The sequence below is a fragment of the Phragmites australis genome, chromosome 13 (genome assembly GCF_958298935.1).
Source record: "Phragmites australis chromosome 13, lpPhrAust1.1, whole genome shotgun sequence".
Classification (NCBI taxonomy): Eukaryota; Viridiplantae; Streptophyta; class Magnoliopsida; order Poales; family Poaceae; genus Phragmites; species Phragmites australis.
In genome coordinates, this window is record NC_084933.1 from 27,265,716 (window position 1) to 27,293,373 (window position 27,658).

At 44.7% G+C, this 27,658-nt stretch overlaps 4 protein-coding genes and 1 pseudogene across 5 annotated transcripts; 1 reads left to right on the forward strand and 4 right to left on the reverse strand.

Moving 5' to 3' along the window:
* Positions 1–6,248: 6,248 nt before the first annotated feature.
* Positions 6,249–9,788, reverse strand: LOC133888351 (trihelix transcription factor GT-3a-like). The gene is made up of 2 exons (XM_062328556.1): positions 9,175–9,788; positions 6,249–7,114 (listed from the first exon to the last, which is right to left on the reverse strand). The coding sequence occupies exons 1-2, from the start codon at positions 9,406–9,408 to the stop codon at positions 6,539–6,541; spliced, it is 810 nt and encodes a 269-aa protein (XP_062184540.1). The 5' UTR covers positions 9,409–9,788; the 3' UTR covers positions 6,249–6,538.
* A 144-nt stretch (positions 9,789–9,932) lies between these two features.
* On the reverse strand, positions 9,933–13,636 carry LOC133888348 (maltose excess protein 1-like, chloroplastic). Its single transcript, XM_062328552.1, has 9 exons — positions 13,188–13,636; positions 12,932–13,087; positions 12,560–12,850; positions 12,354–12,443; positions 11,647–11,748; positions 11,437–11,555; positions 10,753–10,815; positions 10,600–10,661; positions 9,933–10,410 (listed from the first exon to the last, which is right to left on the reverse strand). Exons 1-9 carry the CDS (start codon positions 13,431–13,433, stop codon positions 10,328–10,330), a joined length of 1,212 nt encoding a protein of 403 aa, XP_062184536.1. The 5' UTR covers positions 13,434–13,636; the 3' UTR covers positions 9,933–10,327.
* A 1,253-nt stretch (positions 13,637–14,889) lies between these two features.
* Positions 14,890–17,539, forward strand: LOC133888711 (pentatricopeptide repeat-containing protein At3g22150, chloroplastic-like; annotated as a pseudogene).
* A 507-nt stretch (positions 17,540–18,046) lies between these two features.
* On the reverse strand, positions 18,047–20,874 carry LOC133888712 (alkylated DNA repair protein ALKBH8 homolog). Its single transcript, XM_062329052.1, has 6 exons — positions 20,016–20,874; positions 19,843–19,929; positions 19,242–19,367; positions 18,780–19,064; positions 18,620–18,685; positions 18,047–18,418 (listed from the first exon to the last, which is right to left on the reverse strand). Exons 1-6 carry the CDS (start codon positions 20,433–20,435, stop codon positions 18,353–18,355), a joined length of 1,050 nt encoding a protein of 349 aa, XP_062185036.1. The 5' UTR covers positions 20,436–20,874; the 3' UTR covers positions 18,047–18,352.
* On the reverse strand, positions 20,851–27,521 carry LOC133888709 (dual specificity protein kinase YAK1 homolog). Of its 2 annotated transcripts, none has more exons than XM_062329051.1 (18): positions 26,853–27,521; positions 25,914–26,113; positions 25,674–25,827; positions 25,482–25,591; positions 25,320–25,389; positions 25,147–25,229; positions 24,967–25,048; positions 24,823–24,863; positions 24,515–24,637; positions 24,213–24,357; positions 24,032–24,131; positions 23,568–23,656; positions 23,236–23,310; positions 22,758–22,832; positions 21,871–22,640; positions 21,623–21,781; positions 21,230–21,477; positions 20,851–21,139 (listed from the first exon to the last, which is right to left on the reverse strand). In XM_062329051.1, the coding sequence occupies exons 1-18, from the start codon at positions 27,036–27,038 to the stop codon at positions 21,090–21,092; spliced, it is 2,760 nt and encodes a 919-aa protein (XP_062185035.1). In that variant the 5' UTR covers positions 27,039–27,521; the 3' UTR covers positions 20,851–21,089. The 2 variants fall into 2 exon arrangements, with proteins under 2 accessions (XP_062185035.1, XP_062185034.1); XM_062329050.1 differs by having other exon boundaries at positions 21,230–21,483; positions 26,853–27,520.
* Between the last annotated feature and the right edge of the window lie 137 nt (positions 27,522–27,658).

The following is a 27,658-nucleotide window of genomic DNA, read 5'->3' on the forward strand; positions in this document are numbered from 1 at the left end:
CCCATTCAGGATACCATTAGATTAGCATGAATAGGGTAGATGAGGAGAAAATTACTTTTGTAACATCTTTCGTGGTCTTTTGCTATGTAAAAATGCATTTTGGTTTGAAAAGCGCTGATGCCACTTAATAGCGATGCATTCAGCTCATTCTTCGACCACAACTCGGTAGAAATATCGAGACATATGTTGACGACGTGATTGTAAAGAGCAGGACCAAGGATGACTTAGTCGCAGATCTCTAGGAAATGCTTGATAACCTTTGGAAGTACTGTATGAAGTTGAACCCAGAGAAGTGCACGTTCGAAGTCCCATCAGGGAAGTTGCTCAGTTTCCTCGTGTCTAGTTTGGGAATAGAAACAAACCCTGACAAGAACAAAGCCATCGACCAGACGGGCTCCCCGACCAGTTTAAAGGAGACCCAGAAACTAACTTGGTGCATGATAGCTTTGAGCAGGCTCATCTCAAGAATGAGAGAGAAGGGGCTGCCGCTCTACAAGCTCCTTAAGAAAAAGTGACTACTTCATGTGGACGATAGAAGTGGAGGCGGCCTTCCAAAATCTTAAAAGGTACCTCTGTTCCTCTCCTGTACTAACAGCTTTCCAACCAGACAAGAAGCTCTTTTTCTATGTTGCAGCTACCCCACAGACCACGAGCGCGGTCCTGGCCATCGAGTGTGAAGGTCTTCAGCGACCAGTATACCATATCAGTGAGATCTTGCATGACGCGAAGCCTCGGTACCCACAGTCACATAAGCTGTTGTATGCCATGCTGATGGTCTCTCGCAAGCTCATGAACTACTTTCAGACACACAAAATTAAGGTAATCTTCTCGCTCCTAATTAAGGAAATCCTTCACATTAGGGATGCAACAGGAAGAGCATTGAAGTGGGTAGTAGAGCTTGGGGAGTTCGATATTCAGTTCGTCCCTCGAATGGCTATCTGAAAGGACAATGATGTCACCTAGAGGGGGGTGAATGCGCATTTTTACCAAAATTCGTCCCCTTTTATTGTTGACCTAAACTTGCAGCGGGATATAAATTAATGGATTTTTCACAAGTGAAAAACCTAAATATATCACTCTAAATATGTGTGGAAGTTACAATCCTAAGGTGACAAAAATTACTCAATTCTAGCAAAACATATGCAAGAAAACACTAATTGAAAAAGGCTAAACACACTGTTCATCGGATACTCCGAGTCAACCCGGAGTCTCCGGGTTGTGCAGTTCCGGAACCTCTGGGTAAATCCGGATTATCCGGGTTCTGTATAGAACTGAGCTCGAAACTGAATATAAAGTACGCCTAAAGAGTTCTAGCTCAAACCAAGTGATGCCGTGTGTTCCAAGTGATGATTTCGAGTAGATTCACGGAGAATCTACAATCAAATATACACGAACAAGTAGATCGAGCAAAATGCACAAACATTAAGCAAGAACTCAAATGAAAGGGAACAAGAGAGGAGACACAAGATTTGTTTCCCGAAGTTTGGATTCACCACCGTGAATCCTACGTCTCCGTTGAGGAAGCTCCAATGAGCCGAGTCTCTTTCAACAACTTTCCTCTCCAAACTTGATCACACTTGAGTTTGGCTTCCACTATTGATTTCTTCCCTTGCGGAGGTGGAATCGAAGCCTTCACAAACTTTCGCGCGGCTCACCACAAGCATGGAAGCTCGCCGGGCAACAAATGTTTCACGAACTTCTTGCCGATGAACTCAAGTGCTCAAGATTGGATTTAGCTCACTTGCACTCAATCTTCCAATCTCACAACCCAACTTATTTTTCTTCTCAAATCTCTCACTAAAATGGAGTGGGAAGGAGTTCTTTTGGCTCTAAAATGTGTTTCTTTCGTGCCCTTGCAGCAACCCCAAAGGATGAGGGTGAGGGGCTATTTATAGCCCACCTAAAAAAACTAGCCGTTACAGATTTTTCTGTACAGACTCGGAGTCTCCGGGTCAACCCGGAGTATCCGGGTAGGCTAAAGAAGGCAAAACCGAGCACCCAGACTCGGAACCTCACCCGGAGTCTCCGGAACCCGGAGTATCCGGGTCAACTCGAAGTATCCGGATCAACTAAAAAAGGCTCAAACCGAGACCTCTCCCCGGAACCTCACCCGGAGACTTTGGACAACCCGGTTAATCCAAGTTAACCCGGAGTATCCGGATTCAGCAGAACTGCCCACTGAAAAACGGCGATAACTTTTGATCCCGGAATCCGATTTTGACGATTTTGGACTCTATGGAAAGCTATTCAGATGGCTACACATACCAACTAAATTCATGACCTAAAACACATTGGATCAAATTAGAAATACTCCGAAACCTAATTCGGACACTTCCACACTTTCCAAACCGGGATCTCTAAAAAGAATTCTCACTTGGGTTTGGTTAGAAACTCTTTAGCACTGAGACACGACAATTAGCTCACATTGCATCCCTATTAATAGTGCGGCATACTTATACTCAAATTCAAAGATAAAACTCGTTTAAACTATTTTGAGCCTTTGAATAACTTTCAAGTACCGTTTCTTTCATTCAAACCTTGAGGGTTGCCAACTTTCATATATTTCTCACTCTATATTTTCTTGATTCTTCATATGATTGATGCGAATTACTCATAGCTTTCTATGGCCTCATACGGTCTATTGACGCAAAGCGTTCACTCGCTTTTCACCACTACCTTGGTCCTTCGGCGCCAAGCCATTTGCTTGCCCTTCACCACGGATGGTCCATCGCAGCCGAGTCTTGCTTGCCCTTCACCGTCTTGCCATAGAAAACCATTTTGTATTCGACATCTTTAAGGAATTAACTTTATAAAATATGGAGTACATTCTTGTTCTTTACTCTTGGCATATATGATTTCAATTTAACTTATGCCTTCATATGGATCCTAACCCCAACTCACTCTTAAGCACATAGCACACGTGTTAGTCCATAAAACTCTATTGATAATATCATACCTTTAGTTACTTAATCTCCACAAGTAACTTAGTCTTCAAGTTCATTGCCAATCTTTTTGAGCTTTTCTTTCTCCTTATGAGCATCACTAAGAGTTCATTGACAAAGATGCATTTCTTTTGTTCTCATGGTATTTCTTAGTAAATCCATGATTCATCACTTATACATCTCTTATGAAATAACCTAGAGCTCATTTATCTTGATGCATTTTTAATCTCCCCATTCACTTATAGCTCATGCATATCTCGCAATGCATTTCCTATAGAACAACCTACTAACAAACTCAACACCATTGTTAGTCCATAGGTATTATCATTAATTATCAAAATCACACATAAAGGCTAGATGTACTTTCACTATCAAGTCCCAAGCACTGGTCAATTTTATTACCGAGTGGTCATCCTTTGAGCACGAGCAGGAACATAACCAAAGGTGGAAGAGCACTAGACCATGCACTTCAACATGTCGTTCACATTGAAGGGAGCGGGGGGCTGGAGTGGTCTTGACCTCACCTATCGGTGACACACTCAGGTACGTAGTTCAATTATGTTTTCATACTACTAACAATATTGCATAATATGAGAGCCTCTTATTGGAAATGAGAGCAACCTCCACACTTGGTACAAAATGCCTGCTGGCGAAAGGGGACTCATTACTAGTCATAAACCAAGTGCAGAAGGAGTTTCAATGTTCTGACCTGACAATGGTTGCATATCTCCCTGAAGTGAGAAGGCTGGAGTGACGCTTTATCGGTTTCAAGATTAAGCATGTCCTGCGCAGAGATAACTTCCTCGCTAATGAGCTGGCACGTCTAGCTTCTTCTCACGCACATGTCCCGGTTGGAGTCTTTGAAGAAAGATTCACACAACCATCCACCACAGTCTCGGGCTAAGGTGAAGGGGACACTCCACTTGGAAATGGAGCACCCGAGATAACGCCTTTGGAGGCAACACCTCCTTTGGTGCAGTCATCGGACGACCATCATGTGGTCGCCTAGCTTGATTCAGGTACATCCTGGATGGATTAGATCTTGGCATACATTTAGAATCCAGCGATCCCTGACGATGATGCATCGATAGAACAAATCACGCAGTAAGCTTACAGATACTCCCTGATAGAGGGACACCTCTACCACAGGGGGAGCAACAACCTTTTACTGAAGTGCATCACTCAAGAAGAGTGGAGCGCGCTGCTCTCTAATATTTATAGAGGCATATGTGGTAGCCATACTTCATACCGCACTGTGGTCGGAAAAACGTATCGTTAAGGATTCTATTAGCCCACGGCCCTCTAGAATGCTTGCGAACTGGTGAAATAGTATGAGCTGGGTCAGTACCATGGTAGATAGACTAACCTACCAGCCCAAACACTGCAAACCATACCGTTCTCTTGGCCTTTTGCTGTCTGGGGTCTCAATATTGTGAGACCATTCCCTATGGCCCCTGGCGATTTTGAATTTCTATTCGTGGCGGTCGATAAATTCACTAAGTGAATTGAAGCCGAGCTCGTCAGGAAGATCATCGCCGGAATAGTGATCAAGTTCATACGAGGGCCAGTAGTGCGGTATGGTAGTCCAAACTACATAATTACGGGCAATGTGACTCAGTTCGTCAGTAGTGCTTTTAGAGACTAATGCGAAGAGATCGGGACCAAATTAAGCTACACATCAGTGGTGCACCCCTAGAGCAATGGACAAATCAAAAGGACAAATGGGATAATATTGCAAGGGGTCAAAAATCTGGGTCTTTGATTGGCTGCAAAGCTATTCGAGACGCTGGGTGGACAATCTCCCCACAATACTCTGATCACTACGAACGACCCCTAGCACGACCATGGACGAAACTCTGTTCTTACTAGTCTTTGGTGTCGAAGCAATGCTCCCCTCCGAGATCGCCCTTTCAGTCTCCTCGAGTAACTATATACTCAGACGACGACCAGGTGGCTCGATGGAAGGATGACATAAACCTAATCGAAGAGTTTCACGATCGCGCTCTAATTCGAGCAACCCGATACCAACAGAGCCTCAGGCGCTACCACGACCGCAAGGTTGGGAGCGGACCCTAGTCGTAGGCGACCTCGTCTTAAGGAAAATTCAGAATAATGTAGGTCGAAACAAGCTCTCCTCCAAGTGGGAAGGGTCGTATACAATGGTCGAAGTTACTCGACCTGGTGCGGTCAAACTGGTCATGAAGGATGGCTGTGAATTGCACAATTCCTAGAACATAAACCAATTGCGTAGGTTCTATGTGTAAGGTTGCTTGAGCACGAGCCCGTTTTTCTCTGTTTTGCAGGATCTCCCAGACAAGAATAGACTGCTCTTGGCTTGTAAGTTTTTCTGATTCGGAGGTTAGACCACTTGGTCGGTAGCTTCTCTGCTGACCAGATGGTCGAGGGCTAGAACAATTTAGGATTCTTTTCTATGCTGCTAGTTTATTTTGCATGTTCGCTTATATGGTGAGTACCAAATCAGTTGGGAAGTAATGAAAACTATCGCTCGCATAGTGTCAGGGTTAGAAGCGGCTGAGGGATAACAACCACGATGCCATAAGTCCTAACTCGAGTCGAGCGTTGGTCGCTACCAATGGGCTTATCGTGCTAAGGGTTGTCCTAGTCACACGAACCTAGCTAGCGAACAGAACGAAAAGCTTCGATTCCCTTTAGAAATAACAAGCAATCAGACCCTGGTCGCAAGGTAGGTATTCACCTAGCTTCTTAAGACGCATTTAATATCATCCATTCAAGCGTTTTTCTTCCTCAAACACTCCCTTTTGGCGAGCGAGGTCGTGGGCAAGCGTGGTGAAGCAGTGACCTGTCTTGTAGCATTTAATGCTATATGATGGCCTGACCGGTGAGCGTGATAACGTTCGATGACAGGACATAACGTGCAGAACAACCAGAGCAGAGCGAGCATGCCTATACGACGTCATGATAGGCTAGAGGTAGTTGACTTCATCAGGGGTTGGTCTGCCACGACGCTTGACATGATCTGTTTGTATGTATTTCTCTTTTCCTTGCTATTTTTCTTGCTATATAAAGGGGGAGAAGGGTTCAATGGAAAACAGTCCGAAACAAGTTCACCTAATTTATAAGAAAATATACAGGACGTAAAGCTGTTATTCCACAGGAGGCCTAAATCTAAATATATCCTTGTATTCTTGAATTTGTTCGATACACACCCATTATTCTTGAGTTCGTTCGATACACACCCGTAAGAAACATAGATTAACATGTCCATCATCCGGTATACTCCAGATTCATTGTCAAGATCATCCCCCGACAGTGACTGAAAGCCAATTATCATCAAACATGTTGGCATTGATCTGTAGACCTACCTGACAGTATGGTACTTACATGCACAATAAAACATAAGACTAACATTACTCCACTAAAAATCTGGAAAAGAGCCCTACAAAAAACCTAATACAAATACTACAAGAAACATTTTCTTTTCCGATAAACAAAGAAACATTTTCTTTTGAACAACAACATGCCAACATGCGCAGGAGCTACAAAGAATTGATGAGACACGGTGAGAAAACAATGTCCACTACAGCAGTTATCCAACGAAGACCAAGAGTCCCCTGCTATAGATCTTCTTGCAGGAGTTTGTTCGACAGAGTGGTCAGGAGCGCGTCCCGTTTCTCGGCTCGTGCTTCTTCCCTCAGCATCGTCTGCTCCTCTCGTTCCATCCACGAGTGTTCCAGTAACAATCTCTCCCGCTCCAGCTTCTGCATTGACTGTCGCCACTCTTGTTCGAAAACGAGCCGCTCCTGCGCGCGCCTCTCCATCGTCTCCTGCCACTGGATGTCAATGCGCTGTTGCTGCACCAGGAAATCTTGCAGCAGTTCATGGATGCTTGAAATGCCCGTTCTTGACTTCTCCGACACTCGTTGTGATTGTTGCTTCTTGTCATCAGCTTTCCTCTTTCTGCTACGCATGGACTTTTCATCTTCGCTTTCTTCACCGTAATCGTCCTCATCATCAGACTCCCCAGATGACCTGTCACCACTAGGTCGCTTCAGTTTCCTTTTAACAGAGGCTCCAGATTCAGACTCAAGGAGTTGGCGTTGCATAGTTCTAGCATGCTCTGTGAAGACTGCATGCAGCTCTTCAAAGAAGGGACACTGTCTACCATTTCCTGGATCAGAAGTTTCTTTCCCCTGATGATATGATGCATAAGTTATGCACTGTGCCTGATAAACTAAAGAACTAAGGTACTGACTATCCTCATTGAAATCTCAAAGCAAACTAATAGCAAAGGTGCACAAAAAAAGACGGTGGACAGAGTACACAACAAAGATAGATCAACTATATGTCCAAACAATAAACAATCAGCCACTGCTTTGTAAGTAGTAGGAACTGATTTTTTGTAAGCATAAAGGAAAACTTCTAACAGAAAGCTTGAAATTGGACCCACCAGGCAACCAACCCAACAGCAGAGTCAATCTCAACTTAACAGTCAATCTCAACTTAACATGGAACTTCTAATTTTTCATCCCCACCTGCTGGAAAATATAATTGGTCTATGTCCTGACATTCTCTTTGCATGACGGCATGACCACAAAACACAAGATCTTTTATAACTATTGTAGCCAGCAGACCAATAAAACATATGACTATTGTGGTCAGCAGGAGCGTCACCAATAATACGTGTTTTGACTTTTTTTTTATCTCAATACTCTTAATTGACCCATCCCTGTTCTCACATACCCAACTGATAGTAGTATCCTAATTTTACCCCCTTCTTTTGGCAGCAGTAATTTCATTTTTATTAATTTCAACAGTTAAGCAGAACAAATGTCACATTTTGAGCCAGTCCAAGTGCAGTTTCTCAGACAGATTCTCCCAATGTGAAGGTAAAGAAAAATGGTGGTATACCTTTTTTGAGAAAACCTGCTTAGTGCTCACAGTACTTCCATACCCTCAAAAAGGAAAAGTGGAATTCTGAGCTTTTATTGAACCGCCAATTCTGGATGATTTTCCACTCAATTTCCATTAAACCCTTGACATTCCACCTTGACTTCTCATGCATCATTGTCAACAAAGATAATGGCAGATTTATTCACCTTTCTATCACAGGTGACAATCCATTGTTGCAGATACTAGTTATCTTAGCTTCCTATGAAATAATTGTGCCATGTTTGGTTAGCTTTTACTTCAGAACAAAATGAAACGGAATACACATTTGTGCTTGCCAAAATTAGAAAAGCAAGCATCATTTCTATATGATTTTTTTTGTGAAGAAGACCTGAAGACAGTGAGTATGTTTGGTTTCTTTGCCCACCCTTGCCCACTAGCCTTGCTTGACAAGGTTAGACACGGCAAACCTTGCTAGAAGAGGAGAGCCAATTTGGCTCTCTCTCAAAAGCAAGGAAATCCTTGCCGACCTTGCCCAAATTCAAACCAAGCAAAGGAACCAAACATGCTTGCTTGTCCTCTAGCCTTGATAGGCAAGGCTCAGCAAGGGTGGGCAAAGGAACCAAGCATACCTGGCATTTGGGCTGAGAAAGTACTATTAACCACTGTTGTGTTATTTTTTCCTATATTAATTAGCATCAGAGGAAATTACATTATGCCTACATGTACTTCTGAGTATTACTAGCTCTCCACCTACTTATAAATGTGCAATTGAAGGCATCAATTTTCAAATCATGTGTAGCAAAGTACAGTGCAATAATAGACTCCGCGAAATCAGTTGTTGCAGTTGCGATAATCCATGAAAATCTAAAGGAAACTCTGGGCCAAAGACAACTCAACTTAAAACTAGAATAGATCAACAATTGTTAATCAGTAACAAAAGAAGACTACAGAATGCCGCGACATAATTATCCCTTCTTTTTGTAAAAAGGCAGGACCTTGTACGTTCATTGAAAGAGAAGGAATAAGTGAATAACATTACTAGAACGTCAATTCATTCAGCATGAAGATTCTTCAGTGTCCTTAATTGATGGAAATGCTAGTGCAAATAAAGCAGCCTCAAATGGACATAGTCCCAAGTCCTAACAACACCCGAATGAAGCTATTGAGATAGAGGGACAATTTGGGGACGCTGAGCCTAAAGATGGTAACTCAATAGTCAGCAATGCGTATCAATTTGCCATCGACACAAGAACAGTACAGAGCAAATCTTTGCCAGGTGGTCCAGCACAGAACGGTCAATCTAGCTGCACGGAGATTAGACTAGAAAGTTCGTTGGAGAAGCCGGAGGGGAGGTTGTTACCTTGTAGCAGTTGACAAGGTTCTTCCACTTGCATTTGCACTGGTCAGCGGTGCGGCGGTACCCGCGCTCCCGGAGCCGCGCAGACACCGCCTCCCACATGGTCTTGGCGCTGCGGCGCGCGGCGACGGACTCCCGCTCCATCTCCCCGCGCGCCGCGATCAGCTCCTGCGTCTCCTGCGCTCCCCACTGCGGCACCTTCTCGTCCTTCCCTCCCGCTCCGCCCGCCTCCATCATCTCGTCGCCCCTCCCGCCCCCACCGCCACGGCGCGACGCGCCCAACAGCAGCAAACCCTAACAACAATCCGCAACCCGCGGCAGCCGCTGCCTACAGGCTGTTCTCGCACACCCTTTCTTGCTTTGATTTGCTTGCTCTTCTCGGCTTGCCTCGGGTTTCTTCTTGCTTCTCGCCGCTGCCTGCCTCTGGCTGCCATTACTTTTCCGCCCATTCACACGAGCTGTCTCCCTGCATCTCATTTCCATATTTCTTTTGTTTTTTAATTGGAAAATAGTAGTTATTAATTAATTGATGTGGGCTTTAAGCTGGACTGGACCGGACCGGGCCCGGTGCCGCCCATCCACTTGCGACTTGCTTGACCTCCCAAATAGCAAAAGATATATTATTCTATCTGATAAAGACAATATTATCTGTCAAAACAATAATTATTTAGTGCTAATGCACCTTTAGAAAAAAACAAGAATGCACAAATCACCAGGACCCAGACCGACTCCAGCCGTTGGGGAAAATTAAAACAGCAATAGGCAATGGATGCACATCTGCACGCCAGCAAGAGCTGAAATCTTATTCAAGAGAACATTTTTTCTTTTTCTTACATCGACTAGAGAACTGCTACTACCCTCCCTGCCGGATGTACAAGCTGGTCACGCGGTAGCTTCTGTATAATCACATGGCGCTTTCTGCAGGCTGGGGAAGTGGGAACTTCCATTTCAGTACTTCACCGGGCCCATGGAAATGATGATAGCCTTCAGCTGACCAGTGTTTCACCTCAATGCCAGGACTGAACCACCGTTCTTTAGACCAAAAGAGAGTAACCAAACCACCGTTCTTGGCAGTCACCAGGATTTATTGTAGGAGAGCTTCCTACCATGGAACAGTTAACTGCTTCAAGTGCATGAGAAATGAAGTTGCGGCTTATCACTTTCCGAAAACCATCTCCTTCAAAGAAGTCAAGGGTGAGCTGTTGCCATGGGCAATGGTATCTCTCCAGAGAGTAAATCCTGGGCAAACAACAAAATACAGCGTGTATGGTTAGAAAGACAATCTGGCTTGCAGTGCAATAAACATTCAATTCTTGGATAGAGTCTGAAATGCTTGTGCTCCTCACAAAAAACCAAATGTCTGAAATGCTTTGGATAGAGACATTTATATTGGGGAAGAAACAAAGTAGATATTGGACGAGAGAAAACCTAGCCATAGAAGCAGCCCAGATGTTGTCGCGAAGAAAAATTCTCTGCTGATGCTATCGAAGCTGGAATCAGACAGTTCAAGGGTTAACGTCTTGTAGGAGCCGTACATGATAAAAATCTGGACGGGTTATCACAGTTGTGAGAAATACATACCAGTACATGCATGCCAAGTTGCCCCAACCCTGTAGGACAGATGCCCAAGCAGAACCAGTGAACCTAGATTGATGAAAATAACAATGATTAACGGCTGACATAGGAACCGCAGTACAGCAGATAAAAATGGCATTTGGTTGACTGTACTGGAAAATATTAATATAAACTTCCAGACTCAATTTCAGGAAATAAACGAGCCTTTTTATTGTGTTTGTGATTCACTTTCATGATGGTTTTAATGAGCATGATCTCACAGGAGGCTTTTTGTAAAAGCTTCATGCACGAAAAATGCTTAGGACAGTGATCTTGCCCTATGACCCCATGTCATCCACAGTAGGCACTTTCTGTATGTGTTAGATATTTGTGTAGCAAAAGTCCTAAGACCTCAACTGAAGAAAAATATATATTTACTACTCACTAGCGACTGGTCCACTAAGACTCTGGGTTAAGCAGGTTTACCATTCGACAACTGGTAAAATTATAGGCTGTGCAGATCTCCTCACTGTACAGAAACTCCTAAACAGACGATTAGGAAGATATTGATTGCTTCTGTTGGCAAATTAGAAAAGGAAGATTTTCGTCGCAGATCTTTCACATTAAAAACAGACTTTCTTTGAAATTTCTCAAACAGCTGCGCTTGAATCATAAAAAGGGGTCAGGAAAGACAGAATAAAAACACGATACCACATCAAATCTCGGATAAATACAGCACGAGGAATCATAAGTCCATTTCCAAGCATTGCAAGCAACATGCTGAAAGCTGACAACCCTTTGATGTTACTTGGGTTGAGGTAATTTGTCCACTGCAGAGCCAACCAAACAAATTGCAAGTTAATGTATTGGCGTTAGATGATCGTAAGTTTTCCAATGCTAGAAGTCTGAAAGTTTGAATACCATCTGTGCCACTGGCATCCACATGAAGAGAAACGTGGCTGTCCAACCAGACAATAATCCAACAAATTTAACCCCTCCCTTGGAAAGCTTGCCCATCCTTGCCTGAAACCAACAGGGAAAAAATAATCAAGAGCTAACATAAGCTAGGAAGGTAAAGAGGACACCATGCGATGTGAATACAACCTACTTTTAGTCCTTTATTAACAAAATGGAAAATATAAAGTGGAGTAAATACATTTGTGTTCTTGTATCCATAATTTTTATGGAGCACTCCGTATCTTATTGAACAAGTTTTCCTTATGAAGCAACCAAAGCTGCTTTAGATGTGGACAAATCAAACAATCAGACTGCAATACTGAATAAAGAAACATCATATGTATAATTAATCCAATGGACTTAAACCTACCAAAACACATCAGATAAGAATAGCATCCTATTGTGGAACTGGAGTTACTGGACTTCATTATTGTTCACACAATTACTTAGAACAAAGTTTCTCTTAAATACGCAGGCCACTTTAGAACCTGAAATCAAGCATGGTCAACAAATTGAAAGCAGTGCAAATGATAAAAAGATTGCTTCAATCACCTTTTTACTTCTTTTTTTTCTAATTTTCCAGTTCTCCTTAAGGCATTCAGGTGGTATCAGAGTTAATAAACAGATAACTTTGTAAAAGACACTGCGTAATGCAAGAGAATGTCTCGTACCATTGCAACAGCTGCAACAGCCAAAGAACCAGAGATTATGCCCGGCAGTACGCTATTGGGGATGAAGGGAACAAATGTTGACCACATGACCTGCATTTTCAAGTCACCGCTCAGAGATATCCAGAAGCACATTTGCCATCAACACTGTACAGCACAGCAGCACCAGCTGAATCTGTAAGATGGCACAGCAAGACAGTCATTGTCACCTGAGGGAGCACGGCAAGGCCACCGACTGTGATGAAATCCTCCCACAGCAGCCAGAGGGTTCCAGGGAGCCAACCAAAATAATTGAGGAAGTTCAGGAGCAGGCCGGCGGCCACGATGACTGAAGTGGCCACAAACTGCGGCACCGGCATGGACTCCGCCATGGCAAGCTGGACGAGGACAGCATAGGTAGAGATGACGCCCAGAGTCTGCACGATGACAGCTTCCGTCTCCTTCTTCTTGGCGAAATAAGACAGCAGCGAGAGGTTTCCGAGCAGCCCAGTGAGCATCCCCTGAAGCAATCAATCAAATCCATCAATACGAGCATCACAAAAACGAAGGGGGCGAAATCTGATATGCGGATTGGCTCTTACGAGCCATGGGACAGCGAAGAGGGCGGTCTTGTTGCCGGCGAGGAGGTTGCGGGCGTTGAGGACGATCTGCGGGAGCTGGAGGAGGAGGAAGGGGACGTTGGCGGCGCCGGCGAACTTGGCCGTCATGGAGTCCCACTCCTGATACTTCTTCGGGTCCTACGCGCCAACCCAAGCCACCACTCCGGGGTAATCAATCAGAAAAGAGCCATTTGCCGCCAATGCCGGGAGAGAAGCGAGACGAAATAGAGCAGCGTACCTTGAGGACCGGCTTGGAGGTGGCGGTCGCGGCAACCGCAGGCGGCCCATGGCGGCGGCGCTGGAGGAGGAGGAGGAGCCCGGGCTGGTGGCACGACGCGGGCGCCCTGGACGCGAGGGGTTTTAGGAGGAGTGCGGCGCGGGACGACGGCGCGTGCGCGCGGGAGGGCACCGCAGAGGAGGCGCGGCGAGGGAGAGGCGACAGGCGCAGCGGGAGGCGGAGGCTGGGCACCGACGGCGACGACATGGCCGGAGGCGGAGGCGGGGGGAGGGATGGGTGGTGGATCGGTGGGGGGAGACGAGACGCTTCACGGCCGAGCGAAGTATAGCGGCGATGGGATGTGAGAACGGGAAGTGCGTGGGGCGCGCCACCTGCGCCTGCGGTGGGCGACAGCGCGCTCGCGATCCGATGGACCCGGGACTCCGCGCTGCCTGCCGTCACCACCACTCTCCGTTTGTCCTTTTCCAATCACTTCCTCCGCTTCCATGCCTCGTTTCGTGGGCCGGGCCGGATTACTCGTTTCTGCGCTCGCAATCGCGTTGCGCTTTGGGTTCTGGACGAGAATTTTTTTTATTTAATATTTGCAAGACTACGGATTGTTTCAAAAAATGGCGGAAATGGTCTACCGTCGCTCGATGAATGAGTGAGACCATGTGTACTCAATAGTTCAACGAGCCTCGCCGACGGACACCTGTAGTATATTCTTGCTATTTCTAGAAACAGACGTTTAGTCTTGTAAATATTTTATATATACGTGAATGACTACCTGATAGCTTCTTTCTGCTTACCGTCATATTTTAAACTAATGAAAAAGCGACACGTCATGAATCAGATGGTTTCCTGTGAAGTTTTTTTTTTTGTTTGTAGTCAGTTTTTGTTTTCGTGCAAAGAATCAACTGAAAAATTGGTTGCCATAACAGTCAAAATGTTTGTTCTGTTGTCATTGCGCGGGGAATCAGAAGATTGTATCTCACCCCATTCTTAACGGGTCCGATTGTTAACGGGTGAAAGAGTGTGTTAAACCCAAAATCAAATTTATAGTAAAAATTCGAACTGGATTACGTAGTTAGAAAGAAGGATGAGGATAACAGAAAATTTGTGGCTTAAGAAAGAAAGAGGAGACATAAGAGAAATATGAAGAAAAAGATCAAATCAAAACTGATCGTGAGGCCAAAAAGAGGAAAATGAGACTTATGGAAGAAAGGAAAAGGATGGGCGATGCAGCATGCTACGGCAATACCAGAAGAACATGGCGTTGAAGCAGCAAAGGTTAGTAGACACACTTGAATATGTGATGCTCTTATGCTTATAGTATGAAAAGATCTAATTTTTACTTTGTGGTTGGAGTGTGAGATTGTTGGATAAGTTAGACGTAGATTTGAAACTAAGTTGTGCTATTTTTATTTATTTGTTTATTTTAACAATGTTATTATCAAGCCTGATCGAACATCACCTATCAAATGAAAAATTGTCCTCTATCTCCTGCTATCCTGCATCCCTCTCCCACCAGCTAAATTTGGATTTTAGCTGCTTCTGCCTCTACTCTCAGCCTAGCCACCATTAGACCCAGAAAAAGCACATTCACTAATATTATAACCGGCACCATTGTCATGGTAAAAAACACTGTTGATGATATTGCCCTTGTGCGATAACGATGGCCATGTCGTCCCCGATTATGATCCATGGCTTAGTAGTAGGAGAATCTCCGGTTAAAATTATGAGGCTGCTGTGCAAGCAGGGCCGCCTCGACCGCGCGCGTCGGCTGCTGCTGGACAAGCTCCCGCGTCCGCCGCCGACGCTGCTCTGCAATGTGCTCCTCATCGCCTACGTGGCCAGCGCGCTCCCGGACCACGCGCCCCGCCTCTACGCACTCCTCAATCACGCCGCGCTCCGACCACTACACCTACTCCTCCGCGCTCACCGCCTGCGCGAGGACCCGGCGCCTTCGCCTCGGGAGGTCCGTCCACGTGCACCTCCTCCGCCGCGCGAGCGCGCTCCCCGACTCCGCGGTGCTCCGCAACTTCCTCCTCAACCTCGACGCCTCCTGTGTGCGGTACCGCGACGGCGGCGTCGACATCGTCCGCAGGCTGTTCGATGCGATGCCCAATCGGAACGCCGTTTCTTGGAATACCCTGTTAGGTTGGTACGTCAAGACCGGTCGTCCACACGAAGCCCTGGAGCTGTTCGCGTGTATGTTGGAGGATGGCGTCAGGCCCACGCCGGTCAGCTTCGTCAATGTCTTCCCCGCCGCGGCAGGCGATTATCCAAGCTGGCCGTTCTTGCTCTACGGCCTGCTTGTGAAGCATGGGGTGGAGTATGTCAATGATCTCTTTGTTGTCAGCTCGGCAATCGTCATGTTCTCTGAGCACGGGGGTGTGCAGTCAGCTTGAAGGGTGTTTGAGCACACTGCCAAGAAGAACACCGAGGTTTGGAACACGATGATCACTGGGTATGTGCAGAATGGGAAGTTTGCTGAAGCCATGGATCTCTTTATCCATTTACTGGGTTCTAGAGAGGTTCCATTGGATGTTGTGACCTTCTTGTCGGCCCGGACGGCTGCATCACAGTCACAGGATGGCAAGCTGGGTCAGCAGCTGCATGGCTACTTGATTAAAGGAATGCGCAGCACACTGCCTGTGATACTTGGTAATGCGTTTGTTGTGATGTATTCGAGATGCGGCAATGTCCAAACTGCCTTTGATCTCTTTGACAGGTTACCAGAGAAGGACATTGTTTCTTGGAACACCATGGTCACTGCTTTCCTGCAGAATGATTTTGACTTGGAAGGCCTGTTGCTCGTTTATCAGATGCAAAAATTCAGGTTTTGTTGCTGATTCAGTGACCTTGATCGCAGTTCTTTCTGCTGCATCAAATACAGGAGACCTTCAGATAGGTAAACAAGCCCATGGTTATCTCATAAGGCACGGCATTGAGGGTGAGGGCTTGGAGAGCTATCTTATAGACATGTATGCCAAGTCCGATCGCATAGAAGTAGCTCAGAGAGTGTTGATGGCTATGGGACTGACGAGAGAGATGAAGTCACTTGGAATGCCATGGTAGCAGGATAGACACAAAGTGGGCCGTCTGAAAAGGCAGTCTTGGTATTCCGGGCAATGGTTGAGGCAGGTCTTGAGCCTACTTCAGTGACACTTGCCTCAGTGCTCCCAGCATGTGATGATCCTGTTGGAGGGGGTGTAAATGCAGGGAAGCAGATCCATTGTTTTGTTGTGCGCCGTTGTTTGGACACCAATGTCTTCGTAGGTACAGCTATTGTTGACACACACAAAGTGTGGCGAGATTTCTTCTGCAGAACAGGTTTTTGGTGTCATGATAGAGAAGAACACCGTCTCCTATACAACCATGATTTCTGGTCTTGGTCAGCATGGTTTTGGCAGAAGAGCACTGTCCCTTTTCTACTCAATGCAAGAGAAGGGGCTAAAACCTGATGCTGTGACCTTCTTGGCGGTAATTTCGGCATGTAATTACTCTGGGCTGGTCGAGGAAGGACTTGCGTCGTACAGGTCAATGGAAATGTTTGGGGTTGCAGCTACTCCTCAGCATCATTGCTGCGTTGTGGATTTGTTATCTAAAGCTGGCAGAGTGGAGGAAGCTTATGAATTTGTGGACGGGCTGGGTGAGGAGGGCAACTTCGTTCCCGTCTGGGGATCACTGCTTGCATCCTGCAAAGCGCAGGGCAAGCAGGAGTTGGCAAAATTGGTGACGGAGAGACTGCTCGGCTTTGAGAAATATAGTCATTCTGGCTACAATGTTTTGCTGTCACACATTTTTGCTGCTGAGAGTAACTGGAGTAGTGCTGATAGCTTGAGAAAGGAGATGAGGTTAAGAGGGTTGAGGAAAGTGGCAGGTTCTAGTTGGATTAAAGTCCAGGATGGAGCGTTGCAAAACTACCCAAAAAATGACCATATATACTCCATGCTGCATGGGGTTAATTACAACAGTGATGAAATCATCTAAGAAGTTTTTGTACTGTGGTAGTTGAAAGCTTACTGACTTGGTATCTGGTCATGTTCTGTGACGTGATCAGCTCAGGCTACAGATTCGCACTCAGTTATCTGCAGCATTAACGTATTGGCAAAACTGGTGCACTTTGGGACATTTGAATATATCAACACATAAAATGAACTCCCAGACTGCGTATGAACGATGAATATGCGCGAGAAGCAAACAATTCCATAAAGCAGGATTGAGCCCCAGTGCGCCAATCCGGCCGCCACGGAATCGGCCACGCGTGGGTGCGGAATTACACTGACGCGGGCGTGTTTGTTGGAGGGAGGCGTGGGCGCCGAACCAAGCAACGGTCCTCGCGAGCTTGGAGGCCCCAATTTTTTGGCAGGGGGACCAAACGTGCCCAGATACCATGATGTCCTGGATGCAGCCATGCAGGATACTGATGAGTTGAATGTGACCGTTTTGCAACCTGTGAGCAGTGAGTTCAGTTCCACTATTTACAAGCCATTCATGTCATAACCAAGCAAAGGTAGCACCGCTCGTAGCCTCATACAGAATTTAGGCCCAGACACCTGACATGTATGGCGAAGTGTACAGCAGTTCGTTCATACACTCTTGCTTGTAAAGATGGGCACAGAAAGCATTCCTGTAATTACTCAAACGAAGAGGAAAATCCCCGGATTACAATTTTTTGCTTTGCAGTGGGAGTTTGTATCTCCATATCTGTATCTCTTAAACCTGAAGGCATCTCTCTGGTAAAGCTCAACACCAAGAAATTCCAGAAATCACTAAAATCAAGGAACCAAATAATGAAACTGGGTACATCCAGAGAAGTTCACTGACAGCGAAGACCAATTCCATGAAGCTCAGCAGCAGCATACACAATAGTATCATTGTTGCATCATACAGATTTTTTTTCATTTCACTATATCAGGCAACGTAATGACATACTACATGCTCATCGAAGCAATTCAACCTCAAAATGAACCTGCCACAAGGTTCAGAAGTTACAAACTGATGATTCTCTACCCATTGGTTTGATCAAACATCTGCTACTCTACATGACTTCTTCGGTGAGCGCCCTGAACATTTTGTTGGTGGGATTGTCGGACAATCAGACAACAGACACCAGTCTGTCATGAGACTTGCCGATAGTAGTAGCAGCAAGTAGTGTTAAAGCTTTTAGCCTTTCCAGCTTAACATCTCTTGCTATGAGAATCACAAAATTGCTTGTACTCACAGTCACAAGGACCCATCCTCACCTGTAATTGCCACCCAGAATGAAGGAAATGAGTAAAACAGTGGCAGCATGGTGGCTTTTATGAGTAAAGGTAGGAGGCTAGTGGCAAACCAAAAATCCAGAAATGAAGAAAATGGTTAGCATGTTATACTATTGGTAAACTGTTCGGTGAAAACACTAAACCCAATCAAGCGTACCGTGAAACAAACAAAACATGACAAACCTTTCGAAAAGTGAAAGAAACCCTCCTTGAATTTCTTTTGATGACTTGACCACCCACATCATCGATCTAAAAGAAAACACAGCATAAACATTATTTTTACTCTGTAGCATTGTTATTTAACAGTTGAAATAGTGCATGCATAGGGTTAAACATTACATACTTTATGGTGCGGTATGTAGTGATGCCAAGCATATCGGCCTTCTCCTGACATCAGTAACATTGACCGAGGAGGTAGGAAAATGGCTTTCCTTATACACTCTGGATCTTGACTGCTATCTTCATCAGTTCCATTGACCACACCTGGAGCACGCCAACTGCCTTTAGGGTATTTCCTGAATTCCATGATGCAAGGTCCAGCCAAAGAAAGGCTAAAGATCATTTCCTCGAATGCTGAGTGTGTATCTATATGTGGAGACAAACCTACACCACAAGGATATTCGTTTACCTGTGAACACATGAACAATTGAATGCATCATTTGATTTCAAAAGCTAATGATGTTATCGATAGACGTCTAGGGGTCAAATCTGGATTAGATCTTGGAACAGGGCAAGAATAATAGTTGTAGATGCCACCTTCAGTAAGGAAAACAAGGCAGAAAACAATAGGCATATACACACTTACTGTCAATTGATCAACCAATTTTGTCGTGCATTTCTTCACACCAGGAAAAGAAACGATCTTCTCAAGGATTCTTGAAACAAAAGCCGGTAATTCACCCAAGAACTGCTTTGAATCAACATTCCTTGTCTGTAGATATCAAAGAATCCTCTTCAACATAAAGCTGAGGTAGCCTTCAGTTGAAGATATGATTATTAAAGGAAAATGTGCAGTAGAAGTTACAAATTACTAAAGTTTGTTCACACTTCATACTACACAAACCTTTGCTTGTACAACAGAAGTGACATTGACTGTTTTATTCCACGGTGAAACCTCAGGACTTGGTTAAGTACAAGAACGATTAAAATGAGGCAGACAGTATGAAGGATCATGAAACTCAGCATTGATGCTACACAGCATAACAACTACAGGCCAACGCATCTCACGCGATTGAGTAGATGTTTCTTTTCCCTTGCACAAATGAAGGAAAAAACATATCCTCCTAATAACACTAGGCGCTTACGGTACTAAGTAGTCCCATTCAATTATCGGTGTAAGATTGCAAGATAATCAAACAGGGCAGAACAATTTGCATCATCCTGAGATACTTACAAGATCAACTTACTTCATACAGAAACTCAAAACCATAATGCTGAACTCGTCTCTTCGCCAAACTTTTCCAAGGCCTGCTATCCACAGCCGCAAGTAGGTCCTGCAAAAGGCGCAAAGAGATAGCAGAGATAATTTAGCAAACCCTCTAACTTAGACAACAAATTGGGAGGCCTCCAATTGGCCAACCTGTTCCTCAGCGGCATTCACGAACTCCGCAACCATGTAAATCCCGGGGAGCCCGAGCTCCGACGCCGCGAGCGCCACCGGGAGCGAGCCACTGGACCTAGCCTTCGGTTTCACGGGAACCGAGTAGCGTATGTGCAGCACCCGCCCCGCGAGGCGGCCGCAGGGGCGCCCGTGGAGCGCCGCCATGGCGGCCTCCGCCGCTTCGGTCTCGTGGAACCGGACAATGACGCGAGCGCCGCTGTCGTCGGCAGCATGGACCCCCGCGACCTCCCCGAAGGCGCCGAAGGCCGCGCGGACGTCGGCATCTGTCACCCCTACCGCGGGTCCGCAGTTGGCCACGTACAGGACAGCGCTGGGGGCCGGAGGAGCAGTGTCATCGGCGAGCTGGCGCGGGCGGCTGTACCCAGATTTTGCCGCCATCTCGACGAACTTGCGGCAAGGGGGCGAGCTAGAGAAGCAAGTGGATCGCGGGGCGAATTGCGCGTCGTGCCGTCGGGTTTTTGCGGCGCAGGCCGCCACTGCGAAGGTCACTCCACTGCGAAAGGGGGGGGGGGGGGGGTAGCGAGTCGGATTTGGGTCCGAGAACCCTGCAGCTCAGTGATCCCCGGTCGTGCCGTGCTGCGTGCGTCGTGCGATGCCATCGCTTCGTCATTTCCTCAAAGCGCGGCCCATTTTGACATTCTGTTTTGCACGGCATCCGGACCCAGCCTCTGAGTGTAACAATCCAACAATCCTAATTCCATCAGTTTTTACCGATTATATAATCCAACTTTTATAATTCACAATCTACAAACTATTCCTCAGTATGACAGCTATCCAGTAATAAGACACAAACTTCCAACGCAGAAACAGCAGCACAAGGAATGCTATAATTATCGATTCATGTCATATCTATCCGGAGTCTTGTCTTTGACGAAGGACCAAACGGTGGAATGGGGGTGAAACAACATTGGAAAACAATTCAGCCAGAAACATCGCAACTCCGAATTCGCAAGTACAAGTAATTTACGCCTGCAATGAATCAATGTCATTCCTCCGGTCCGCACTAAAGGATGCTCCCATAATCCTTTCTTGCTAGAGATGAGGTAGCCCGCTAGCCGTAAACGAATGTCCACCTGTTCCTCCTGCAGCAGATTTGGGCGCTACGGTTAATATTCTTGAAGGAAATGTTTTCTTTATCTTTACTCCCTTAAAAGAGAGAGATGTATAAATACCCCAGGGCACTCCATCACCCATGCCATAACTACTGGACCACGCAGACTGCCCGTTGTGATGGTTCCCCATCGGCCGCATATTACTAGAAGAAGTTGCCTGGTTGTATCGCTGCTGAAAGAATGGTGGTGCATGACGAGCACGAAGATTTTGCTGAGGATAATTTGAGGGGTTGTAACCACCAAAGCTGATTGGAACACTGGAATGAGCACTCCCTCCTTGAGAGGAAGCGTGAAATAATTGATCTGCTCTGTAACTAAAAAGGTAACAGATTGGTATGAGCGTACAAGGAAAAGCAGCAAACTAGCATAGCTCAAAATACTCTGGTTGGGGGAAAATAAGGAGTACAAAATAGTTAGGTGTCAGTTTCCAAGGAAAAGTCACAGCAAAAATACCTTTGGTTTGTCGGTAAAGGGTTCGATACTGCAAATATGTGGCCTTGGACATTTGCTGATCTGGTAGATCGGTTCGCTTGACCAATCGCATCTCCAAGGTGAAGACTGCTACTTAGATCAGCTGACAGAGAATTGTCTTCTTGCAACAGTGACTCGTCACTGCAAAATAGAACAGCGAAGATACCAATCAATATCCAGATTGCATTTTGAGTTTGCAAGAATCAACCTGAGTATGTTTTTTTGCATACCTATAATTAGGGTCCCAGTCAGCAGGATCAAGCGCTGATGGAGCTGATGTATTTGGTGAAAAGTCAAACGAGTGCGAATGAACTGCCTGTGAATGGAAAGCATGTGAAGGCTCATGATTTGGCGAGGCCTCCACGGAAAAACCACTCCAGGAACCTATTTGCGGTCTCCAACTAGGATGACCAGAACTAGGTCCTGCATTCTGAGAGTAGCCTGTATGTCCTCGAACATAGGCATCATAATGACTAAAACTGACTCCATCTCCATAACGTCCTTGTCCATGTTGAGATAAATATTCATGTGGCGGCATTGGCAAGTTCCTCCTGTTGCTGTATGGGCCTGCTGGTGCAGCTTTTCCCAATGGGGAGCCATGAATGCCTCCACTTGCAGGTGAACCAGAACCATGCTTCCCAGTAGAATTAGCAGGGATTTGCATCTGGTAGTTTGGTGGGGTAAACTGCGATGGACTGGCTCCAAGAGACATAGGCCCCAGACTGCCAGGGCTTAATCGAATGCCTCTATCATGTGAGAGACGAGGTCTTAATCTAATATCTGGACTAGAGCCAACTTGTTTAAATCCAGAAGAACCTAAGGGTGAGTAATACATGTTGATAGCATTAACATCACCAATGCTTCCGTAGCTGCTAGCAAGACCAGCATTACCAGTATAGCTACCATGGCTACCAAAGCTTCCATAACTACTCCCATAAGAAAAGGGCATCTTCGGAGGATAGGCATTATTCAGAGGTAGACATCTATTCATACTTCCAACCTAGAAAAGTTTCAAATATAGAGCATTTCCAGTTAGCAGAATGGTTTAAGAAAGACTTTTGAGTTTATTATTTCTAAAACAAAAATCAGAATCACGATAAGAGAGAATAGTAATCACCTGAGGTGAAAGACCTGTATGTAGCCAGTGGCCACCTCCAGGATTGTGATCGATTGCTGCAGCTCGAGAGACAGGCTACAATACAAATCGAAGACAGGACATGTTAGGGTCAAAAACCAGAGATGAATGCCTGGCTTAACATGCATGGAAAAAAAATATAGTTTTCAGAGAATATTGGAAAGGTAGAGTGTAGGTGTGCTCATCATGCAGACGCATTCATGTGTTATGTGTATATAGACAAAATACTACATATTTGATATGCTTCTTGATTAGTGTACGAGTGTCATGGACTGGAACTTATGACCATGTAGGGCTCGTCACCCCCAACTATGGGATACACCACAAAAACCAAGAAAAGCAATGCCCATATTTCTTATTATTCCCAACTTCCTAATGTAGATATAGACTCCCAAACAGAAGCATATCATCTAAATTAGTTGGTTTTTTACAAGAAAAATGAAAATAGGACCATACTCACAATTCTTGCAGTCTCAGGGACAGGCTCATATGGACCAGTGAACGGTTCGCCTGTTATGAATGGATGACATAGAACCTGAAATAGGTTTTAGTAACAATCAAGTTCTTCCAGATGAATATGATTTTCAATATGAAAATTTGTGGTTTCTTGCAGAATGTCTTCATATGTGCAAAACCAATGCAAGCTTATAATACTACTAGGTCAATAGGGTAAATCATCTTGACAAGAACACAAAAGGCTAAACATCAGTGCAAATAAATGTAAAATAATCTCTACATTAGTAAGAAGAAAGAAATGGATTTGTACCAGTAGCAGTAGCACATATGACATACCTGCAACGGTGACCATCGCTTATTTGGATCAAATTCAAGAAGTCCCTTCAAGAAATCAACTAATGCCAAGCGATCTGTTTTTTCTGTCTCTGAATGAAAATGCAAGACCTGAGAACATAATATCAAACTTGCAAGCTTTATTGTAAGAACTCTAATTTGCATATTCAGGAGACCCAATCAAAATGACAAACACAAAATTCAAGCATGTACTTCTAAATATACTATATACTCTAAATAAATTAGCATAACTCTTCGTCAACTAACATCTAGGTTCCTTCATGACATGAAGGCAAAAGATAATACTTTTAACACAATGGGGAAGTACACAACTTAAGAAGACACCAACACCATGTTCACTAAATAATAAAAGAGACATGAATATGGCAAAACACTAAAGTTACAGCTACCTGACTGAAACTAACAAAAAGTCTAATTTAGAAACTAAAGAGAAACATTAAACAAACCTGTCAATTCTGTATTGTTCCAGGGATAGGTGTATATGAGCTTGTCAAGCTTTAAGTGTGGGAAGTACCACTTCCCTACCTTTGGCCTCTTGGATTCCCTCTGTATATAGTAAGGCTGCACATTATAACCGGATATAAAAAAAATCCAGGGTTATTTTGGGTGAAATCACAAGAAACTTACTGCTTCCACTTCTTCTTCACTTAACATTCTGTACGCACTGGCAAGACCATCAGGTGCCTCACTACCAGGATAAATACTTCCAACATGTTTAAAAAATCTTCCAGTGTTTTTAGCTTCCCTTAGCAGGTCATCTGGTGGTTGCCCCCTAAAAAATGTACATACAGGTGTGTTAAATTCTTAGCTGAACAAAGAAGCTAAAAAATGACTACATGAGACTCAATTAAGAATTAGCATGCAGCCATGAAGATGATTGCATGCAGAATGCAGAGTTAGGAGAGAAAATTATAGGTACAAGGACTTGCCCAAGAATCTTCATCATTCGCAGAAGCACATCATATTCTGATGCTCCAGGAAATAATGGCAAACCTATAAATAGTTCAGCAACTATGCATCCAAATGACCACATATCAATCGCAGTAGTATATCTGGTAAATATTAAGGTTCAAGCAAGCCACTTGGAAAGGCATCAAAGAAATTCACTTGAAAAGGAAGAACGATAGCCACTCATTGAAGAAAAAGAATTAGTAATTAAATACAGCCTCCAGAAAATGCTGAGCAAGATGCTTATGGTGAATGAAATGAAACAACTGCCTATAGCTATAAAGGATACGGATAGCCAAGGAGAACCTCAGGAGACCTGTAATAGCGGCTCTAGCAAAATGGAAGGAAAGAACCAATGCCTTATTTTCAAATAATGAACAGTACTTACATAAAAATTTAAGAAATGATGTCTCAGAAGTTCCAAAAAGAAAACCTGTATGTAAGAGTAAACTGTTTTACCCTCCAGGCATGCTGATCCAAAATCAATAACTTTCACTGCTGCAGCTGTTGCGACACTGTAAAATTCATCTTACACCATCAAGCTACAACTCTCTTTAAAATAATGATCCAAACCCTAATAGTGGAAAATACAATGCTCAAAGGGGCAACTCACCTGGGAGCTAAGAGAATATTTTCTGGCTTGAGATCACAATGAATGATGCCTGCATCTCTCATCACAACCATGGCATCCAATATCTGAAAACATATAAGGCAAGATTTGGTAATAACAAAGAAATATTAAATTGACATTCATGGGATACACTCGTACACCTATAGATACCTCACCTGTTTTGAGAAGGCCCGCACATATATCACCTTAAGACCCCTTAAATGGTTCCTTTTCAATAGTTCATACCTAAATTTTTGGGAGTTTATAATGTAGTGTGAACAAAAAAATAATCAAGGGATGAAACTACTGGGCAAAAAGTTTTAAAGAAATCAACTTACAGGTTTTGACCAAGCATTTCAAAGGCTATACACAAGTGATTTTGGAATGAGAGATAATCAAGCATACGGACAATGTTATGCTGATCATCAGGATCAAATCTCTGATTTAGCTGCAAATACACCCACGATTGCCATAGTGATTCGCGACATATATCAAGCAAAATGAAGTAAGTTCCTAATGGGCTACCATACCGTTCTTAAGAGTGAAACCTCCATGATAGCCTGATGGTAAAATGCAGGCTGGTTTTTTATAACTTTCACAGCAACATAGTCGTTGGTTTCTGTATCCCAGCATTTAACAACTTGACCAAATGTTCCCTGGCCAAGCATTTCCTTGACGATGAACCTGAGTACCAAAATAAAAATGTACAGTTTGATAAGATGAAACAAGCAAGTACGGCACATAGAAAACCAAAACGGAGAGAAACAAACCTCCGGTTTGACATCTTATTGACCAATTCCAAGTTAACATACAATATGAGATCCCAATTTGCATTATCAAGCCCATCATTGTGGGCTGGGGTAGAGGGACTGGTGAGAAAGCGTTTCGGGTTTAGTGCCTCTGAGTACTTAAACTCAGGGTTGCATTGTTCAAACGTTTGAATGATGTCTGCTGTTAATCTTGCAACAAACTGCATGGTAAAGAGAGTCAGCCAGCAGCAGAACATCAAAAGTACATGGGCTTGTGGAGCATATCATACAACAAAAGAGTTGCAACAAATGGATTATGAGGGCATCCCATGTCTCAAAATGGTATAGCAACTCGTTAAATTCCATAAAAATGTTTGCATGCACGTGATGTATAATGCCAGATTGCAGGACTGGTGCCTTGTTCAAATACTCACCAAACTTAGAAAACAATATAACACCCCAAAGCATTGCTTAGTTAAAGACTAGTTAGGGAAACGCTAAAGAGACTACAGGCCAGTATTACCTCCCAGAACATTTTTAATAGATACAAGTTAAGGATTAATTCAGTATTGAAATCTTTCCCTCAATTTGAGGCCTCCCTGCAACTGTACACAACAGAAAAAAATACAATTTCACTTGGCAACACAACGATACACGAGTTTATCTTTGAACCAGGAAACACTACTGTCATCTATCAAATTCTATCACTCTAAACCTTTGATTTCATATAGAACAGTGCAATGTTGCACGGACCCTATGCACAAGCAACCAAGTCAAGCAATTAACAGACCAGAAATAATTTCGATCGGCTAGCAGTCAAACGATCAGAGTATAAAGCTTTCAGCTGGCCATCAGCCGCCATCAAATGGAATTCAGCTACACCAGCAGCTACGCCAGCATGTTAGCTCCTTCCCAGGAATTTGATGATTCGGAAGCAACAGAGAGGAGACCGAGGCGTACAGGTTTCCTCCGGACGCCGTGGAGTCTGCTTACACGGGCGGCAACCCCATTGCCAGAGGCCGACGGGGATGCCTCCAGCGACCGCCCCGAAGCCGCGGCAGACGCAAAACGGCGGAACGCCGTGGCCTCGCCGGGCATCCACGGCGGCGCCGCGTCCTTCTGCCTACTGCTGCCACTCTCCTCCATACCCAACTAGCTACTCCGTAGCTCTTATTGTTGCTCGGGGAGATCTCCTGCCCCCCGCGCCACCCCTAGCTCCAAGCACCACCCCAATCGCGACAATCACAGCATCCGCGGGAGCAGCAGAGCAGCCGCCGGAGGAATCCAGCTCCATCCTATGCGGCGGCGGCCATCCGAATGCTCCGATCCAACTCCTCTTCTCCGGTGGGATGGGTCAATCGGGATTGGAGTTGAGACTCCGTAGGGTTTTATTACGACACGATTGAATAAATTTCTTCGCGGATAACGACTAGAGGGTGGACTCCGGATTCGGGATCCGGTTGCAAGGGCTTGGGATTTGGGGCAGGAGGAGTAACGCGGTGTGAGGCGAATCAATGCAACCCAATCCCCTCCTCGATTTCTTCCCTTCCTCGCCTTTCTCCGCCTGTAGCTTCTTCCCTTTTTCTTCCCCTCTTTCCTCGCGGAGAAGATATACTTCCAAAATTAATTAGCTGTAAATCAGGTTATTCTATACTATATATGGTTTTGCATCACATATTATCTACTCTTGTCCTATCTTATAAAAACTCTTATAATTTAGATAATTTATTTATTTTTACCATCTAGCATTTTACTCCATTATTCAC